We start from the raw sequence: 14,434 nt of genomic DNA, 5'->3' as shown, positions 1-14,434 counted from the left end.
TTAACATTTCATGAAGGCTTTTCCCCACCCAGAACCTAATAGCAGCACACGGCGCTGGTTAACTTGTGTCTTGCTCCTCCCCCGCTCCCGCTCCCGCCTCCTCGAATCCCATGCGCGCTCAGAGCGTCGTCGGGAGGAAGCTGTTGAGGTCCGGGACAACGTAGTCGGTGTAGCGGCCGTCGATGAAGCCTTTCCCGCTGTTGTGTATGAACCAGCAGTAGACGTCCGAGCCGCGCTTCTTATCGCGCCTGTAGTCCTTTTGCCAGCCCCTTGATGCACAAGCAATTTACACCGGTTTTAGCATCCAATTGTGTTGTTCCGTGATACTGTGTGTGTGTGTGTGTGTGTTTCTGTTTCTGTGTGTGTGTTTTATTATTTTTTTATTATTTCAACTTACCGGGTGACAACCAGTGTATTGCCCTTCACCTCCATAGTGGCCTCCTTCTTCAGAGGGTCAGCTCCTTCGTGAATGTTATACACACTCACCTCGGGCTCCATAGAAAACTGCCCTGCAAGGACACACACACACACATATTGAATGTATGTTCCGGTGACTTGGGCCTTGAATCTGACTTGTACTTTGATGACTTGAAAAAGATTCTAAAGTCTTGACTTGAGATCTCGTGTTTGTGTAAATGACTCGGATTGAAAGTGATGAGATTTGTTCCAGCAGACGACTGAATTTAAATTCTGTTTTCTGAATTTGTATTGCATGATTGAATTTGTTGAAGCTAAAACCGATTAGGGAAATCCAACTCATGATGCTATTGCTAAGTTTTTATGCTTGAAAAGTCCTAGATATTTCTTTTTCTTTAAGATATTAAAGCGATACTAGACTGTTGATTTGTTCTGACTTGACTTGCTGTTCTCATTTAGACTTGAGGCTTGACATTAATGACATGGACTTGACTTGGAACGCCCTTCCCTTGGGTCTCATTCAAGTTGTTGCCTCTTGGAGTGACCACATAGGGTTTTACCAGACAAAGACCTTAATTAGACCATACCTATGAGTCCGTGGACCAGGGAGGAGTACTTGTTGTCATTGGGGATGTAGATGCCAAGGAAGTCGACGTTGACAGGATGCTTCTTCCACACGCGGTGAAGCAACACCATCACCCTGATATTCTGGTTTATTGTGATGGTGACATGAGAGTCCTTCACGATGGCAATCTTCACCCTGAAACACAGACGTCACAAAGTGACCCAATGTGCCAACAATACATCCCACTGACACTTGGAACGTTCATTAATGCACTATTAAAGGCATAGTATGCAGGAATTGTGGCTTGCTGTGTGTAAACAGCATTCAAACTTGGCCCCTCCTCCTCAGCTCAACAACGGCAGAAGTGTACGCCCCTGCCCCTAACCGCAGTTGCTAATAATAATACAGTAATAATAAATGGAATATCAAACTTATAGCGCATATTTATGATATTTGGGTGCTAGCTTTTTATAGAGTCCCGACCACACCTGCACGCTGTTATTGGCTGGGGGCTGCACACCCACTGCCCAAAGGTTACAGCACAGAAAAGTCCCTCGACCACCAAAATAATAAAATACAGGCAGAGGGCAGGATCTCTGCACATAACTACACTGCCACAAACTTCTAGTGGGTCATAAGCAGTGTTAATTGGGCAGTAAAGTAACACGTTACTGTCATTGTATTACTTTCCCAGTAACTAGTAATGTAAGGGATTACAATTTCCAGTCATTATTACAGTTACTAATCTCCCAAGTAACTTCAAGGGACTGCATTACTTTCTCCAGCGCTAAACCAAAGTGTGGAGATAGGTCTGGCTATGCGAGACTACTGATGATTATTTATTTATTATGTCACATTGTTGTTGTTTTTTGGAAAATGCTGCATAGTATGCCTTCAATAATATATCGTTAAATCTTTGCTGACATTTACAGTATATTAATTTATGATCTCCATTGTTGAAAATCTCCCAAATCTTTTCAGGAAAGGGTTTATTAAGGGATTATTAGACTTTTCACAACCATGTAATCCCTCATTTGAAGTGAAAACATGAAAACCTCGTGACTCCATAATCCACTTCTCAGAAAAGCACCAATATATTCCCCTTATTACCAGGGTAAATACATCTCTTATTACCAGGGTAAATACACCTTATTACCAGGGTAAATACACCTCTTATTACCAGGGTAAATACACCTCTTATTACCAGGGTAAATGCACCTTATTACCAGGGTAGATACACCTTATTACCAGGGTAAATACACCTTATTACCAGGGTAAATACACCTCTTATTACCAGGGTAAATACACCTTATTACCAGGGTAAATACACCTCTTATTACCAGGGTAAATACACCTTATTACCAGGGTAAATACACCTTATTACCAGGGTAAATACACCTTATTACCAGGGTAAATACACCTCAACTGAGTTGACCCACCTTTCTAGGCTGAATTCATAATGCACATTATCAGAAAGAAAGAAAAACCTACAAAATACAAAATACACTTGTCTGCTTCAATAACAAACAGAGAAAATTGTCCCAATGGTTTTTTCATGCATTTTTTTAACCCCTACATCACATCACTGCTTATAATGTAGCCTCATAATTGATGGTGTGGTTAAGGGTGTGATGGTTACCCGTCCTGTGTGATGTCAGCCGTGGCCCCCCAGGTGAAGGTATGGTTGTGAGTGCCGTCGGTCATGGCGATGCTGTGGGTGCTGATGGCCAGGCTGAGCCCCTCTGGCTGGTAGTAGACTGAGATGGTGCCGAAGTAGGTGTTCAGTTTGTTCCCCGGCACCTGCTTGTTGCTGACCAACTGACCGTTCACCACCACACCTTCAGGACGAGAGAGAAGGGTTGGTCAGAAGAATAGAGAGTAGCCGATCCCAACCTTTTCCCACTCGTGGCCCACTTGAAAATCTCTAAAACGTAAAGCTGCAAATATATTGGAAGTGATGTTTTATCGCCATCGACTTTTCAATCGTTGCACCAACTGTCATTACCAGGAACTCCGAAAGCTTTCGCTGTTTGCTCTGGAAGAACAGCGCCCTCTTCCTGTTTTGTGCCATAAAGCAATCCAGCAGATTTCCCCCCAAAATACTTTTTGTGGGTTTTTCAAAAGACTTTGAACATTTTGTGCAGTGCGCCACCTGTTCCACGGTCGGACACCAGGTTGAGGATATGACCAGGTTCAGAGTCGATGTTGAAGCAGACGTCCATGTTGCTTCTGGGCAGGTGGACGATGAAGTGGGGGTCGTTGTCCACTGGGTGAGAAACAATCGGCTTGTTACACATTGAGTACTGGTTACATTTAATAGTTTTCATTATGTTGTGGTAGTCATCAAAAGGTGTGTGTGTGTGTGTGTGTGTGCGTGCGTGCGTGCGTGCGTGCGTGCGCGTGCGTGCGTGTGTGTGTGTGTGTGTGTGTGTGTGTGTGTGTGTGTGCGCATGTGTGCGCGCGCATGCATGTGTGTTACCTAAGATGATGTGGTGTTCAGTCACGGCCCCCTTAGCCGGGCTTGGTGTGGCCGTGGTCATTTGGACCCAGGGTGGCTGGTGGTACACAACCGGATTAACAGGTGGCAAGCCTCCTGATACTCCTGATCCTGTGCAAGGTATTGATCAAATGAAGTAGGGTTGGATTATGCAGTTTCGGCTTTCAAAACCCATATCGGTCAAGCCCTCCAATCTGACTATGAAGTATGTCTGTTTCAGCACCTGAACAGCAGCCGTGCTTGGGGTCCTTGGGGGAATCGACCAGCAGCCTCTCCTTGGCCCCCTCACTCTCCACCAGCAGAGCGGTGAGCGGGGTGACAAACTGGTGCTCCACAGCCAGGGTGAGGATCCTCTGGGTGATCTTCCTCTTCTTCACAGCTGTTGGGGCCAGAGACCTGCAGGAGAGCCACACTGCAGCGCTCAAACACTGACAATACCACAATAGACGGCGCTTCAGACTGCTGGTATACACTACCTCCCAGTGTTGTAGCACTCAAGTCTGGACTTGGACTGAACTCATTTTCGGGACTCGAGTCGTGACTTGACTTGGACTTGGAGTGTGTGTGTGTGTGTGTGTGTGTGTGTGCACATGTTCTTTGGTGACTCGGACTCGAGATATAGTGAGTGACTTGACTAGAACACTGCCTCTCTATGTTTGAGCTATGTACTGTACGTATGCGGTGCTCTCTGACATCCTCTCTCACCTCTCTGCAATCAGTTGGTTGACGGTGATGTAGGCCCACAGCTGCCTGGCGAAGCCCGTGAAGGAGTGCTGCTGCTTGGCCAGCTCCACGTCCAGCTCCCCCATGTCCGTCTCTGTCTCCAATGTTAGATCCAGACGAGCCTGCAGGACGAGGTGGGAGTATGCGTGTGTGTGTGTGTGTGTGTGTGTGTGTGTGTGTGTGTGTGTGTGTGTTAGTGTACTTCTATCCTTATGAGGAACAAATGTCCTCATAAGGATAGAAAGATGAGAAAAGTAATGCCATTTTTGCCAGTCCTCACTTCTACCAGGGACTATACAGTTGTTAGCACTTGAGTAAGGGCATGGCTTAAAGGAGAATTTGGGGGCGTCCAGGTAGTGTAGCGGTAGATTCCCTGCCTACCAACGCAAGGGGTGCAGGTTCGCATCCTCGTGTTACCTCCGGCTTGGTCAGGCGTCCATACAGGCACGATTGGCTGGTGTCTGTGGGAGGGAAGCCAGATTGAGGGTATTTGTCCTGGTCGCTGCACCAGCGCCTCCTCTGGTCGGTCGGGGCGCCTGTTCGGTGCGGAAGGGAACTGGCGGGAATAGCGTGATCCTCCCACGTGCTATGTTCTATTGGTGAAGCTCCCACTGTGAGGTGAAAAAGAAGTGGCTGGCTACTGCGCATGACTCGGAGGAAGCATGGTGCTAGTCTTGGCTCTCCCCAGATCGGCAGAGGGTGGAACAGCAACCAGGGCAGGTGAGGGAAAGATTGGCCAAGTACAATTGGGGAGAAAATGGGGGGGAAATCGGAAAAACATAATGAAAAAATAAAATACTAATAATAATGAAAAAAGAAGAATTCCGGTATTTTTCAACCTGGACCCTATTTTCATATTTATTTATGTATAACTAAAATGTGAACAGAAATCTTGGTGCAGTATTGACCAAGATCGCTCCAGTTGGCAGCTGCTTTTCCCACATGTATATTATGGGATAGTCTGGCAAGCAAGACTAAAGCAGGACTTGACTCGGACTCGACTTGGACTCTTCGTTGGTGAATTGGACTTGGCTTCGGACTCAAGACTCAACACTGGGGACTGGACTTGGACTGAAGATATAGTGACTTGACTACAACACAACACTACGTGTGGGTGTGAGTGCACGTTACTCACGGCAGACGCTGTGGTGAAGCTGGTCAGGGTGTTGCTGTCGGAGGTCAGCACCTTGCCAGCCACCACCAGCTCCGAGCCGCTGAAGTACTTATCGAAGCGGTTCTGGGTGATGTCCGACACCGAGTCCTCCGGGAACTGGATGGTGATCCTCCTCAGCAGGGGGGAGGAGACCTGGCTGTAAAACCTCTGGGGGGGGGGGGGGGGGGGGGGGGGAGAGGCGAGAGGGAGGAAAATGAGATGGTTATGGACATCAGGTGACGAAGATAAAGCTTCGGCCCCTCTGTGCTGTCATACCCGCAGCTGCTCCGCGGCGTCGTGGTTGGCGTAGATCCTCTGGGCCATGCCCCTGTTCTCCATGGCGATACGTTCCAGGAAGTCATAGTCCACATCAAAGCCAATGCCCAGTGAGAAGAGAGAGAACTCTTCCCTCATCACCCGCTTCACATTCTTCTGGATGGTACTGAGCTTGATCTCTCCTGCAGAGAGAGAGAGAGAGAGAGAGAGAGAGAGAGAGAGAGAGAGAGAGAGAGCAAGAGGGTGGAGACAGATATACATATATTATAGTGAGAACTTGACAACATGTTAATTACACTCTACACTAGCATGTTCATCATCATCAAATTAGGGCTGCTAGTCAAAACACGGGTCAAAACACAATTATTCAAAAATAAGATACTTTAAAAAAGCATCTAAAGTGATAGAGTGATTGAAGCAGTCCTCACCGACAGTGGGGTCTCCATCAGACACCAGGATGATCATGGAAACAGAGCGGGGGTCTATCAGCCCCTGATTGGACGCCTTCACCAGCATCTGCACCGCCCTCATTAGTGCCTCATTAATGTTGGTGCCTGGGGTCAAAGAGCAAGAACAGCCAGTCATGAAGAGAGATAGACAGACGTTTGATATCAGCTATTCCCTTTAGATCGTCTTCATCTGCTCATCATATTCCCTTTATATCTTCCATATCTGCTCATCATAGTATCCAAAACCGATCTTCTTTATCTGCTCATCATAGTATCCACGTTTTTTACATGCCCATAAAGGACATTATTTTCCTGTGGAATCCCCCCTTTTCTTCCCCTCTTTCTCACTCTCACCTCCGTTACGGGGTCTCACCTCCGTTACGGTGTCTCACCTCCGTTACGGGGTCTCACCTCCATTGGGTTTGATGGTCTGGATGTATCTCTTGGCATCTGCGACCTGGATGGAGGAGCCCTCGACCAGCTCTTCGCTCCAGCAGCGCACATTGTGGTTAAAGTCTATGATGCTGAAGTGGTCGTCGATGGTCAGGTCATCCAAAATAGCCTGCATGGCCTCCACTGTCTGTGAGGGGGGGGAGTCAGCAGTTTGGAATTTACGGTAGATGCATTCTGGAGAATTGCCACATGGAGGCAGTGTTTTACAATGGAGGGATGAGGAAGGAAAGGGTCAAAGTGTGCGGACCTCCATATTGACATAAACCTACTGGGACTACGAGCACTTACCTGCTTCATCTTGACCCCCCACATGGACCCGCTGACGTCGATGACAAACACAATGTTTTTGGGAAGGGGCGAGAGGTTGGACGGAGCGAAGAACTGGACAAAGTGGCCATCAGACACCTTGAGGAAACAATGCAAGCCTGAGCAACAATGATCTCCATTCTGCTTCTACCACAACAACTAAGCCCTATGCAATATGAAACGCCCGAAGAGTTTGTACTCGGATGGTTAAGTGTGTGTTATACCTGTAGTTCCCCTGCGTTGCTGTCTCTCTCGACATCGTATTTGACCGTGAAGAGGCCATCGATAGCACTGTCAGTGCAGTTCTCACACTTCTTCTGCTGCTGCAGATTGGGCTTGAAGACAATATGAGCCTATGGGTACGGACACACACACACATGCACACACGCACACACACGCGCACACACACACACACGCGCGCGCACACACACACGCACACACACACACACACACACACACACCATTTAGATGCTCCAATTGCCAGCGTACAATTAAGTAAGGAGCTACACACACAAAACGGAGTGTATTATGTTACCTTGTCTTTGGAGGAGGTCAGTTTGATCAGCGGTGCAAACTTGTCCCCGAGGGTGTTTGGTGTCTCTACCATGGTAATGCCCTTCGGCTCATAGATGTACACATCCACCTAGACAGACCGGGGCACGGGTTATTGCTGAGTGACACACGCACGCACGCATGTACGCACGCACGTACGCACACACACACACACACACGCACGCACGCACGCACGCACGCATGCACGCACTCACACACACACACACACATACACACACACACACACACACACACACACACACACACACATCATTAACCCCTTACCTGGAGCTGTGGCACCAGTCTTCCAGGCTGCAGGTGTAGCGAGTGCTCATAGAAACCCAGCTTTCTGTGCATCATCTCTTGGTAGTGGAGCTCAAACTCAATGTTGCTGCCAGGGGGAACGTGGACCTCTGTCTTAAAGGTCTCCATGTCCTGGGAGTTAGCCCTGTGAAGCCAAATCATTTCAGTATCGTTGCAGAATCATCAGGGGATGAAACCCTACTGAGCTCTACGTAGGATTCATAGTCCTAAACCAAGAGGCTGGTCCAGTACCTGATGATGCCCGCTGCCTTGCCTCTGGCCCTGGCTTGGGCGTACAAGTTCCTGGCCACCGTCTTCTCCTTCACCGAGCCCACAAACGTGATCCCGTTCACGTTCCTACACATAGGGTAACAGTTGGTGTGAGGAGAAGTGTACGCTCGCGCTCTGTAGAAGGAATCGCTTGAAACTGGGAACATGGCTCACATGGTGAAGTTGGTGATGAAGGCTCGTTTGGGGATCTGGACGTTGAAGCCGATGCTCTGGGCTTTGGAGCCTGAGTTGACCACGGAGCTCCTGACAGTGGTGTGGGCGAAGCGTGACGTGATGCGGCTCTCCACCTTGTAGCTCTTGACGGTGATGTCATCTCCGTGTATGGCCTGTGCAGGCCAAGGCAGAACATGTGAGGGACTGGCAGGGAGCAGAACTAGGGTGTCGACGTCTCAGACGTGACCCAGCAGTCTGCAGTTGGTACATTCCAGTGCTGTGGTACTTCAGTCCAGTCTCGAGTCTGGTCTCCAGTCTACTTTTCTGATGTCTTGGACTTGTCTCGTTCTCATGCCTATCTTGTCTCGTCTCGTCCACTACTGGATATTGACTAAACCTTTTCCCGCCTTCCTACAAATTTTCTTATGTTCTTCTCCACCTGGTCCGCCCTGATTTACTTTCTCCCCAGCACAAACAATTTCTGAGATTAAATCCGTGTGTGAAGTACTGTATGTAATGGTCTTCAAACTTCTATGCATTGATTCGTCAAAATTGAGTAGCTGAATTGAAGGGTATAATACAGAAGTCCTCAGCCATTCCCAACCCGTGGTGGGCTGCGAAGGTATTGTAAGTGGGCCACGGCAAAACACATTTCTTGTGTGAAAAACATTTTATTATTATATGAGAATGCATTTCTCCATTGTTGATGGATGATAATGATAATAATACCATTATTGGTAACACTTGGTAAGACATTGACATGACACTGTCGTTGGTTATGTCAAAGTATCATAACGAAGACATTGACTGGTTATGTTGTCTTGGTTAATGTCAAGTTGTCATAACAAAGACATCTCAAACAATGTCAACATTGCTTTAACAATGACACAATTTACCAAATGACACTTAATGACAATAGTCATAAACATTCATAACGCCTCTTCATGTTCATGACAGGTGGTTATGACAGTGTCATGTCAGTCATCATATGCACCCTCAAGTAAAGTGTTACCCCATTATTTAACTTCTAATCAAGTATTCATTAATTAGCCTATTGCAGACAGCCCCTCATTTTTATTTTTTTATTTTTGTGTGGTGCTGATGGACAGCTCCTTTTATCGTTAAAGAAAGTGCTCTCTGAGAGCGCATGATCTGGCCTCTGTATTGTTTACGTTCGGATGTGGGCGGTAAACAGTTTTGAGATTTTCAAGTGGGCCATGAGTTGCAAAAGGTTGGGAACTGCTGCTGTAGATAGATCTTACTTTGTTGACATGCACTAACATTTATTGCTTATTTTGGTCTTGGTCTTGAATAGGACTTGATTTGCTCTGGCCCCGGACTTGACTCTGTCTCGACCCCTTTTGGACCGCACCTTGGAACTCATCGGGACCTGGTCTTGGAATTGACTTGTACTTGACTAAGGCTTTGTAGGTGGTCCTCCATAGACTCTCTCTAGCAGCAGGCTTGCCAGGTTATATCTGGGACTAGATGCCATTAAGCCCCAGTCACCCTTGGCCACATGTGGGCAACTGAGGACATGACTGTGTCCTCAGTTGAGGACATGACTGTGTCCTCAGGACATGACTGTGTCCTCAGGTCATGACTGGGTCCTCAGCTGAGGACATGACTGTCTCCTCAACTGAGGACATGACTGTGTCCTCAGCTGAGGACATGACTGTCTCCTCAACTGAGGACATGACTGTGTCCTCAGTTGGACATGCCTGTGTCCTTAGTTGGACATGACTGTGTCCTCAGGACATGACTGTGTCCTCAGGACATGACTGTGTCCTCAGTTGGGTCCTTCCCACACATTTTCTTACATTTGCGAGCAGGAGATCAGCCCCGACTCTACCACAGTGATATTTGGGGCAGCCCCCCTGATGAGAGTTCACTAAGAAGTCATGGCTTTCCCCACATGCTTAGCCAGATGGATCATCTTTTTCAAGCAGAAATCCACAACTCAACCATCCCATAAACGCTCAGCGGTGGAGGTCATCATGGCACATTTAAATGTAGAGAAACTGAAGTACTGTTAAAATTTGGCATGACCCCACCCCCACCCACCACCAACTCCCAACCCCATTCCAAATCCAGTTACAGATCCTTTTATATTGTCCATTGGATTTTACTTGTTTTGTGTCTGTCTGTCTGTCTGTCTGTCTGAATGTCTGTCTTTTTTTTCTTTTCTTTTTTTTTTACATGGAAATGAGCACTGCGCATGTATCTGTTAATTTCATTTCAATCGTAATAATAATATAATGAACTGGCAGCACAGTGATGATGACATCACCCATAGAGAATAATAATAATAATAATAATTCAAAGCTATATTAAATTGATATTGTCATAGTTTACGCTGATACCGGAAAGTACTCGTAATAAAACAGTGCCCAATGACCTGAAAGAGCGGATTGAACTAAGCAACAGGCTTAAAGCGCTTCACATGACTCTGCCACTGATTTGAGTTCCTACCTAGAACATGACAGACTTGCGTTTAGGCAGTAAAGTCAATAACCTGTCAGTCAGTGGAATCTCTTCAAACAGCAGCACATTGATTATTAGATAAGGGTTCAACTCTGTGACAGTGGAGAGGGCTTGAACAACAAGCGGAGAGACGCACCTCAAAGTCTTCCTGCTCCTCGCTGGTCAATATCGCTCTCTGAAACACATGAGTCACAAAGCGCTGTTATTCACAAGGTGGAGATGAGGACGTAGGGACGTTGATCAGAGTCAGAGTGGGTTACTACTGGCCACATGGGGATGCTTAATGTTGACTTAATCGGTTTGCTCTGTGACACCATTATGACTGTGTGTGATCAGTGTGATGCAGTTAGTGGTGGTAGAAGTACTGAGGTCTTTTACTTACCATAAGTAAAAGTAGCAATATACCAATGTAAAGATACTCAATTAGAAATAAAAGTCCTGCATTACAAATTGTACTAAAAGTAAAAGTATTGGCATCATCTTTTTCAAGCAGAAATCCACAACTCAACCATCCCATAAACGCTCAGCGGTGGAGGTCATCATGGCACATTTAAATGTAGAGAAACTGAAGTACTGTTAAAATTTGGCATGAATTTGCTATGTATTATACGACATGCACATACGATTAAAAGCCATGTTTTGGAGTCAAACGAAGGAGAAAAATCTCACCCTGTGTCTTTCCCGATGATCCTGCAAACCTGACTGGTGGAAGAAAGAAAGTTATTTGTACTGCCGGTGATCATTAAAACCACTGAGAGCAATTTAAACCCTTACAAGGTAACTAAGACACATTTACAACATCAACCTGTGGGAATAATGTCATTAGGCTCACACACAGTCGGTCAGACGTGATTTAGAATATAAATCTAAATTATTATTATTATTATTATTATTTAAAGTTACCACTACATCACTGCTTATTATGAGATGTTGTTATATTTGCATTAAGTTGAAATCAGTTATATGTGACAACTTGACAACTTTTATCTCAGATAAAAAAGCAGTTGTCACGTATAACTGATGTCATATATAACTGATGCAAATATAACAATATTCCATAATAAGCAGTGATGTAGTGGTACATTTAAATAATAATAATAATAATAATACTGTAACACTTGAACTGCTAATTGGTGATCATCATAATGGAAACAACCTCCAATACAAACAAAAGATATGATAAAAAATAGATTTTTCAGAACAGCATTGATTTGTTTTTGTTGTCATATTCTTGTCCTGGTTTGATACCACTATGATGAATCAATTGAACTCAATAATAGTTATGCCAGCCTAAAAAAAAAGTGGTTCAACACTATTGTACAAGGCAAAAGATGCATAAACTGAGCTTTCCAGTGGGTTTACCCTCCACTCCATCCCTGCTAATACCCTCCAACTCACCGTCTCTCCCTCCCATTCTCCATCTATGATGAACTCGAAGCCGTGGCTTTGGTGGAAGAGCACCAGCCCCAGCAACAGTAGCAGATGCCTCATGTTTCCAGGCCTGGAAGCTCTCAGAGATACCAGCAGCACAGAGAGACCGTCCTTCTGCCTCCTGGGAACACAGCGGAGCCCGAGCTCAGGGTTAAAATCCACTCAACTGATCGACTCCTGGCCCCAGTCAATATTTGTTGTGTTCCAGAGAGGAGGAAACTTTGAAACTTGACCTGCAGTGTGGGCAGGGTAAATTTAGGCCATTCGGGTTGAGATTAAGCACAGTTTAAGATCCTGACTATGATATAAATGCAATGGGCTGCGTTCAATATACAGCCATATCCACATAGACATACCGCTTTTTAAAAGGTAATGTACCAAAGGTAACATATACTAGGCCTACAGCTTTTCAGTGTAAAAGATTATTTTATGACAAACACAGTTACCATCAGCTGTAATGTTGCATTATGTCCACAAGATAGCGCCAATGTAGGCCTAACTGTGGTTAAGTTCATGTTAGGCCCTATAGTAGCCTACTGTACAATGTTTTTTGTTTGTTTTACAAGCATTCAAATGGCGCTCTTTTCCAAACTGACTTACAATTAATGCAATAAGATCCTATTCCTGACAAAATCTAGATAGGAAATAAGGGGTTCAAAGGTCACCACCTTAGTGTCTATATGTAGGTATATGACCATAGAATAATCATGTACTAAGAGCAAAGTGCTGTGAAAGAAAAGGAGCTAAGGGGAGAAATGTGCAATAGCTCTTCAGATTGAATATTTTTACTTTGTAGTTTAATGAAGTGTTTATTTGTACTTTGAAAAACAAAGTAATTAAAAACTATTCTTGTTTGTTTATCTCCTCTTCTTTGCTCATCATCTTCTCCTATGTAAATAATTAACTAGGTAAACTTTGCATTAATTCAGAGTTACATTTTTGGTTTGGCAAAGTTCACAACAGAGCCGGTTCACGACACGGTAAAGGGATAGTTCAAATTGTTTTAAGTCTAGCCCAGGGGTGGCCAAACCTTTTTGTTGTTGTGGGCAACATACAGAAAAATATAAGGAGTCACAGGCCAAACAATATTAAGCATGGCAGTTTTCAAGCAGTTACACTGAAAGAAAAAAAAGTTTTTAGACCCTGTGCCATCAAAAATTAATTTGTGAGTTGAGTATCACATACGTGTCTACGACACATAGGCTATAGTTTATTGATGTGCTCATTACAGTGGGTATTTCTGAACCTTTTCTATTTCTGTGCCAACAGGTTAAGACAGAGATCATTTCACCCAAATCCAATAGCCTACCTAAAAAAGTAAAAACAAACAAACAAACAAATAAAAAAACAGTGCAAAATAGACCAGGCCAGCTTGGCCAGGGTACCCTTTTTTCCTTGCAAAATGGAAAAAACTCAAAAACGGGCCAATTTTTCTCGTCTTTGGTTTTAAATGAAAATTATAGTTATTATTATTATGATTGAATTGTGTATGTGTGTTGGGGGGGGGGGGGGGGGGTTCAATTCATGGGGATCAAAATTCATGGGGGGCCACTTAAAAACGGCCAACGTGCCGCAGTTGGCCCGCAGGCCGTAGTTTGGCCACCCCCAGTCTAGCCCTATTTGCTACTTACCACCAATGATGATGTTGATTGGTAGAGTTGTTTCTCAACACAATCCATGCTGTTCTTCATAGTAGCTCTGGAAAGTTGGGCAAAAACGAATGCAAGGTCGTGCTCCTCCTGTATGTAGGCTATACGCTGACTGAGGCTCACTAAAATTTCCTCCACAAACACACGATTTCAGACGGACAAGCCCGTCTTTATTGTCACACGGTTACACAAAGTACATTTCAGTGAACTTCAGTCAACTTGTAGGACATACAGGAGCATGACCCCATTGACCTTTTCGCTTTCACTATCAATAGACCCTTCTCACGGGGGCCATTTTGTGTCGAAAAGGCAGGGGAACCACAGGTGCAAGCAAAACACTAATGAGGGTTTCAAAAGTCCATGGTTGGAATTTGGAAACCCTCATTAGTGTTTTGCTGGCACCTGTGTTTATTCTGCCTTTTCGACACAAAATGGCCCCCGCGAAAAGGGTCTATTGTTAGCCACATGTCTTCCATGGTCCCATAAACGTCGCATCTCGGGCAAGCCGACAATCCCGACAGCACTTGAAGGCAACAGGCAATTGCTATTCATCGAGTACGGGGGATTGAAGCGCAGCATCTCTCTCTCCCTCCCTCCCTCCCTCCCTCCCTCTCTCTCTCTCCCTCTCTCTCTCTCTGTGTGTGGGTGGGAGTGTCGAGACCCCCAACCCCCCTCTGCCCCGCAAGTCTCAGCTCCCTCGGTCCGGCCACTCTGATCTGGACACCCGGAGTC

General features: G+C 45.5%; 1 protein-coding gene across 1 annotated transcript; it reads right to left on the bottom strand.

Annotated features, from left to right (window-relative positions):
* Positions 1–118: 118 nt before the first annotated feature.
* itih2 (inter-alpha-trypsin inhibitor heavy chain 2) lies at positions 119–12,113 on the bottom strand (the record flags this gene model as incomplete). Its single annotated transcript, XM_083661664.1, has 21 exons — positions 119–269; positions 398–509; positions 1,005–1,177; positions 2,622–2,820; positions 3,135–3,248; positions 3,462–3,590; positions 3,703–3,875; positions 4,185–4,324; positions 5,338–5,523; positions 5,632–5,813; positions 6,060–6,185; positions 6,492–6,660; positions 6,822–6,938; positions 7,064–7,192; positions 7,375–7,482; positions 7,677–7,839; positions 7,947–8,051; positions 8,139–8,311; positions 10,759–10,797; positions 11,292–11,324; positions 12,021–12,113. 21 exons carry the CDS (start codon positions 12,111–12,113, stop codon positions 119–121), a joined length of 2,814 nt encoding a protein of 937 aa, XP_083517790.1.
* Positions 12,114–14,434: the final 2,321 nt, after the last annotated feature.

Source organism: Poromitra crassiceps (assembly GCF_964638095.1).
Source record: "Poromitra crassiceps genome assembly, chromosome: 2".
NCBI classification, from domain to species: domain Eukaryota; kingdom Metazoa; phylum Chordata; class Actinopteri; order Beryciformes; family Melamphaidae; genus Poromitra; species Poromitra crassiceps.
The sequence above is the reverse complement of the archived record's forward strand: the minus strand, read 5'-3'. Positions and strand labels throughout refer to the sequence as shown.